This window comes from Sphaerodactylus townsendi, linkage group LG03, assembly GCF_021028975.2.
Source record: "Sphaerodactylus townsendi isolate TG3544 linkage group LG03, MPM_Stown_v2.3, whole genome shotgun sequence".
Classification (NCBI taxonomy): domain Eukaryota; kingdom Metazoa; phylum Chordata; class Lepidosauria; order Squamata; family Sphaerodactylidae; genus Sphaerodactylus; species Sphaerodactylus townsendi.
The window spans coordinates 119,957,934-119,964,926 of record NC_059427.1 but is presented as its reverse complement, the minus strand read 5'-3'; the positions used below and the strand labels follow the sequence as shown (position 1 = coordinate 119,964,926).

General features: G+C 44.0%; 1 protein-coding gene across 1 annotated transcript in view; it reads right to left on the bottom strand.

Annotated features, from left to right (window-relative positions):
• Positions 1-225: 225 nt before the first annotated feature.
• EVPL (envoplakin) overlaps positions 226-6,993 on the bottom strand; it is a 50,985-nt gene continuing 44,217 nt past the window's right edge. The window contains exons 21-22 of the mRNA XM_048489876.1: positions 6,466-6,558; positions 226-4,019 (exon numbers count right to left, since the gene is read on the bottom strand). Coding sequence (XP_048345833.1) covers positions 576-4,019; positions 6,466-6,558 — 3,537 coding nt within the window. The 3' untranslated portion in view covers positions 226-575. The remainder of the gene's footprint in view (positions 4,020-6,465; positions 6,559-6,993) is intronic.

Genomic DNA, 6,993 nt, shown 5'->3' with positions numbered 1-6,993 from the left:
CTACACAGAAGCTGACATTCTAAAGCCTATTGTCCTGTCTGGGGTTGCATGCAGCTTTCGCTTAGGAGTTTCCATGTAACCTCTCTCACTATTGGTGTTCTTAAAAAAATCTCTTTCCCTATTGCTCTTGAGTTCAGTTCAAATATAAGCTTACCTCCACACCTTTCATCACAGTTGGGATTCTGATTTGAAGTGTCCCCAGTTTTAAAAATAACTAATGGAGTCTTAAATCTTTAAATTTTTTATTGCATGCATGGCAACAATTTAACTCAAAGCATCTTGATACAAAGACATAGCTAAAAATCCCCCCAAGCTTATTTATTCAATTGCTGTCCCACAGTATACTGCATTAGAACCCTTCTACCTTCAGGAAAGCAAGCTTCTCCTTGAAATACTTTGCTGCCTTGGTATAAGGAAACAGGACTAGCTATCTAGTACAGCTTACACCCATCCACAAGTACCAAGTACACTGGTAAAAGCCTTCGACAATACCAGGTACACTGTTTGCCAATGGACTCTGCTGACGGTTTGAAGCACCTGAGGGAATATGGAAACTGAAGAGTACAGCGCTTGCCTCAACGCCTGTACCGGGGCAAATTGGGTGAACGATTTGCTGACTGATACGATTGGTAACCATCAGAGGCAGCTGGCAGGAGGAGGAGCCCGCTTAGAGGATCTTTCCGACAACGAGCCATAGCTTCCTTGTAATGAATTTTTTCTTTGTGGATAGGGTCAACCAGATCCTTTTCATAGTTAGATTCATCTTTCAGCATCGTGGCCAGATCACTGTTAAGCATGCCAATCTGGACAGCTTCCGCCGCTGGGATACGACCAGTTTTCTTGGGATCTATTAGCCCTCCAGTCAGATGCTGCACCTGCATATATGGAAAGGCACTGTCCACTGTTATCCACCCTTTCTGAACTGCCTCTCCTATGGACAGTCTTCTTTTGGTGACTGGATCTTCAATCCCTGTGAACGCTTTCTGGGCATTCAGCAGCCTCTGCATGTAAGTGTCGTCAATCAGCCCTCTATCAATGGCTTTATGGACAGAGTAACGATCTCGAGACATAAGATCAACAATGCCTCCGGTAGCTGCCTGTGCTTCTAGGAGCTTTTGAGCTGTCATTGGGTCCACCAGCTTCTTGTTAAGAGCAGATTTGATGTTGTACTTTTTGTCAGTGGTTGAGTCATACACTCCAGCAATGGGAAAAGTGTCATCACAGAAGGGTATTTGTGCATGAGGAAAGAAGTCCTGTTTTTGTTGGAAACTGGGAGATGTAGCTGGAGACTTCGAGATTATTGAGCCAATAGACAGGGGTGCAGTCTGCTTTGTTTCTCCTGCTACCAGCAGAGCAAACTCAGAGATAGGTAACTTGCCTTCCCTGTAGAGCTGGAATTCTTCCTTTGTAATCCTTCTAAATCGTAAGGCATCATCAATCGAGTACTGCTTTCCACTCTTCTTGTCAAGGAGGACAGACATATCTCCTTTGGGCCCTAGGGTTGTGATTTCCTCCCAATCACACTCGAGTTCTTGCAGATGAATATATTGGCTCCTGTCTATCATACCTCTCTTGTAGGCCTCATAGGGTGATACGTCCTTGCCAGTATCTGGATCCAGAATAGAGATCTTTGTTGAAAGATTGGTCTCCCTCATCCTGGTCTCTTGGTTCAGCTCTTCTCTGTTGACTTTGGACTGGAGCTCACGAATAGTCCTTTCTTTTTCATAAATCTGGTCCTTCTCTCTGAGTATATTTGATTCAAGGAGAGAAAGCTCTTGACCAAGTTGCATCTTTTTTTGCCTGTCATTCTCTGTCCTCTGGCTCAAAAGCTTAGTCTGCTCTCTAAGGAAGAGGATTTTCTGTTGCTTCTGCCTTTCCAGTTCCATTAATTCATTCTCGATATCGTCTTTTTCTTGCATAATCACATTTTGTGTTTTCTGGAGCTCCATTTCTTCTCTGGACCATGTCCTCATCATGCCTTCTGCTCTCTCAATTTTCTCCTTGAGACGCCTGATATCTTCTTCAGCGTTTTGTCGAGCAGTTCTCTCCCTACTCAACAGATCCCAAAGACGGGCTCGTTCGTTTTCTAATACTTTATCTTTTTCTACTCTGATTACTTCCTTGTAGATGGTTTTTTCCTGGGACTTTGTTTTTTGTAGAGCCTCAATCTGGGATTCTAGATTCTTGCACTCCCTCTGTAGGTTCAACACTTGAGCCTTCTCATTATCCAAATCTATTCGTAGGTTAGTAGTAGACTGCTCAAGAACTGGATCTTTCTCTAATTTGACCATTTCCTGCATGATTATTTTCTCTTGAACCGGGGTAGGACTTTCCTCAATTTCCTTTATTCTCAAGGTGATCTGCCGCATTTCCTTTTCCAAAGCAAGCCTTTTGGTTCTGTCTTCTTGGAAGTTAAGCAACTTTTCCTCCTCTTCCACTACTGCCCGAATCTGCTGGACTTCGCGTTCCAGGCGTCGGCGATTGCTCACTTCATCATCCAGGCTCCTACTCAGCCTGCTATGCTCATCTCGCAGCTTTGGATCTTTCTGCATAACTACTACCTCTTGGACCACAACTTTTTCCTCAGGTTTTCTCCTTTCCAAGAGTATGTACTTATTCTGTAGGTCATAAATGGCATCTTCAGTTGCTCTTCTCTTTTGTGATGCACCACGTACTTCCTGGCGGAGACGTTCAGCTTCCTTCTCTAACAGAGGGTCGTTCTCGTATATTACAACCTCCTTAGTAACTAGCTTGGTTTCAACCTTCGATTTTTCCCTCTTCCACTCATCCCGTTCTCCCTGAATCCTGATCAACTGTTCCTGGAACCTTCCATTGGCATTCACAAGATCATTCAGTTGTTGTTTCAGTCTGTCTATTTCTCTCAGAACCTCAGGGCTCTTTTCCATCTTCACCACCTCTTGGATGACCTCTTTAAACTCCACTGTGGGTTTCTGAGACCTGAGAACATTGAGCTCAGATAAGAATGTGTCCACCTCTTGGTCAACCCTCTTCCTTTTTCTGGTAACTTCTTGAAGTTCCCTTTTCAGACGTGCAATCTCCTCTTCTGTTTCTGGGTCAAGCCGGAAGATCTCATTTATTCTTTCTTTAACCTCCACTTTCGGCTTTTGCTTCTCCACAGTGCTATACCTGTTCTGAAGGTCCGTCAGTTCTTTTGCTAGTTCCAAGGTCTTGTTCCTCTCCTCTTCAATTAGAGTGTGAAGCTTGGAACACTCCTTCAGAAGCTCTGGATCTTGTTCCACTTGCTTCACCTCCTTTACAATAACTTTAGGTTCAGCTGTTTCAATCAGCTTTTCGAGCTCTTCAATTCTGCTTTTCAGCTTTCCTATTGTATCTTCCACAGACTTTCTCTTGAAACTGTCTTCATCAATTTGCATCTGCAATGTCCTGATTGATTTTAGCATCTCTGGGTCCTTCTCCAGCTTGACCATCTCCTTTATCACCACTTTCTCTCGAATGTTTGGCTGTTTTTGCTCCAGGAAGTTTAGTTCTTTTCTGAGTTGCTCGAGGTCAGAGGAGGAAGTTGAATTCTCTCTGAGAGACCTGATTTCTTCTCTAAGATGAGTTGCTTGAGCATCTAGGCTTGGATCTTTCTCTATCTTAGTAACCTCTTTAGTAAGTAACTGGGCTTTCACAACCTTCCTATCTTTCTCTGTTTGAAGGACTTTATGGTTCATCATCTCAATTTCTGCCTGTAGGCACTTTCTCTTCTTATTCTCCTCCTCAATTTGCTGAGATAGTTTAGACAGGTTGCTCTCCAGAGTGGGATCTCTATAATACTCCATCACCTCCTTCTCCTCTACTCTTTCAATGGGCCGCTGGGTCTTCAGTGTCAGAAGTTTGTTCCTCTGTTCTTCGAGCTCCTGCTGAGCCCTGGCTTTCTTGCTCCTTTCCTCTTCCAGCTGAGATTTAAGGGTGTCTGATTCTTTCAGTGACCTGGCTGCGTTCTCAGACTGCTGGGCTCGTTCATGCGTCACCTGCGCTGTCTCATTTACTTCTTTCTGTAAAAGGAAAGGTCATAAGCAATTTCAGAAAGGGAAGGGGGGGAAATCGTACAGCATGCCATGAAAATTATCACAGTGCGAATGTTTTGTAAAGGTAATCCCCTGTGCAAACAGTGGGTCATTAGTGGTATGTTGTGACATCACATCGCAACATTTACTTAGCAGACTATGTTTACAGGGTGGTTTGCCATTGCCTTCCCCAGTTGTCTACCCTTCACCCCCAGCAAGCTGGGAACTCATTTTATTGACCTCAGAAGAATGGAAGGCTGAGTCAACCCTGAGCTGGCTTCCTGCCACTGACTTCCGCCGGGACTGAACTCAGGTCATGAGCAGAGCTTTCACTTCAGCACTGCAGCTTACCACTCTGTGCTACAAGGCTCTTTCCCAGTGTTTTGTACAATTAGCTATTTGCATATGTAGCAGCAATGTAGTAATTCAGCAATAAAGAGAAGAAGCTGGGAATTACTCATTTTCAGTTATGAGTTTGTTTTTATATAAGCTACTGCCCCAGCTCCCTACATTTATTGCTTTTATTCATTCATTCAATTTATATCCCAGCTCTCCCCGTCAAGTTGACTCAGAGCAGCTAACAATCCATATATTAACACAGTCTCAATAATAATAAAACATTTAAAATCTAATGGTCTAGAATTTTTTTAAACTTCTAAAACTATATAGATAGCATATCAGGGTGGGATAGAAATCTCGTCATTTTTAAATAATACAAAGAGGAGGAGAAGGAGAGAAAAGGGAAGAGTGGAAAGGGAAGAGGAAAGAGAAGTTGGATAAGATGGACAATGACAGTACTGCAGCTGTCCTCAACTATAGGCTTGGTGGAATAGCTCTATCTTGCAGGCCCTGCGGAACTGTGGCAAGTCCCACAGGGTCCTGGTCTCATTAGATAGAGCATTCCACCAGGCTGGGGCCAGGGCCAAAAATGCCCTGGCTCTAGTTGAAGACAGCTGGTCACTTTTTGGGCCAGGAACCCCCAACAAATTGTTATTTGCACAGCGCAGTGCCCTCTGGGGAGTATATTAGGAGAGGCGATCTTGTGAGTGGATAACAATACTGGTCTCTCTTACACAGCCATTGAAGATATACTGGGATAATGTTTGAAATTTTTTGAATACTTAAAAAAATGTATTGATACTGTCATCATTGTGACACTTACAAATGGCATAGAAGAACATCCAAAAAGTTTGCTGAAATCATATCTCGAATGATATGGCAGTAGGAGAAACTCTATCTAAGCCATTTACTGATATGTTTCTAAAGACTGTGAGCTCAGTAAGTTTTACAGCTATGAAGATGCAAACTGTCAATTATGCTGTGGATATTACAAAAACATCTCATGCCTCACAAACATTTCAGCTCTGTGACCTTGTCAGAAAAGCACTATCTACTTGGGGGAAAAATAAGTGTAATCTTGGTCTCAGGAACCGCCAAATCAGATTTACCAAGGAGACAGAAAAAGTGTACAGAATGGGTGCAAATGCAAAGCTAGATGGGTAATAGTGGGATGGAATGCTATGGCAAGAAGCCGACCGCCCAGCCGAGCATTGCAACAGAGCTGCAGTAAGAGGCCACCCACCCGCTGGAGCTCCACAGTAGCGGCATGGGCATCTGTCAGCCAGCAGGGCAGCGGGAAGAGCAGCTTGCCCTGGAGGCACCCCTGAGGAGGGGCTACCAGTGTTAAAAATCAGATTAGAGTCCCATGCTTCACCTTATGCTTCTTACTGCACAATAAGCGATTGGCTATGGCCAAGTAATTTTCCCCAGCCACGAGTGTTGTGTGATTATTGGGTCAAAGGGCTCTGAGAGGGGGTGATACCATTCTCAGGCAGCAACAGCCTCCCAGAAGAGGTCAGGGGAAATCCTATTTTTCTGGCTTCCCAGCAAGGCTGTAAACAGCTGTTCCAGATAGCTTTTTGGACATCCTAAGTCCAAAAGAAGGTGGTGATGGCCACCAAGGAGGTGGTGATGGCCACTAACCTGGATAGCTTTAAAAAGGGCTTGAACCGATTTGTGGAGAAGTCAATCTATGGCTACCAATCTTGATCCTCCTTGATCCAAGATTGCAAATGCCTTAACAGACTAGGTGCTCAGGAGCAACAGCCGCAGAAGGCCATTGCTTTCACATCCAGCATGTGAGATCCGAAAGGCACCTGGTGGGCCACTGCGAGTAGGAGACAGCTGGACTAGATGGACTCTGGTCTGATCCAGCTGGCTTGTTCTTATGTTCTTAAGTCTGGGCTGGGGGAGGGGAACAATACCCTGATAGTTGGTGCTTAAGTTGTTTTGCTTTATGTGTTTAGTGTGACTTTTTAATGTTCTGTTTTATTAAATTGTTTGTATTATTTTTGTATTATTATTACCCACTTTGGGTCCCAGCATTCCTAAGAGAAAGGCAAGTATATAAATAATAAACAAGATTCACAAGTACCTTGTCCATAACTTTCTTGGCAAATTCCAGCCGGTTGATCTGTTGTTTGTTTTCAGCAGCTGCCTCCATGTAGCACCTTGTCACCTCATTTTCCTAAAGTGAGTTGTCCAAAACATCAGTTAAACATCATGGTGCTTTCTCCCATGGCATCTTGACATTTATCTTCCACATAAAGCTACTGAAATCTGTTGCATTATAGTACTGAACAAATTCATCTCTGTGGACCAGGAGTGGACCGGGAGTGGGGGACAGGACATCGACAACAGGAATGTGTCTTGCTAGCTGTTTGTAACAAAAAATGGTGTGGGTGTGTGCGTGCGGGGGCGTGTGTGATATGTGTGACTGAAAAGTTTGGGTGTCTCAGGAAGAAGTTGAAAGAGATCAAAGTTCCCCGAAGTGGTGCCTGTGGGCACCATGGTACCTTTGGACATGTTTCCTGGTGCATGCCAAGTATTTTTAGAAAGTAAGTAAGGCTTGTGCCCCACAGAGCTTCTGATTGGTCTTTAGAGACTGGATTGGATGAGCAGA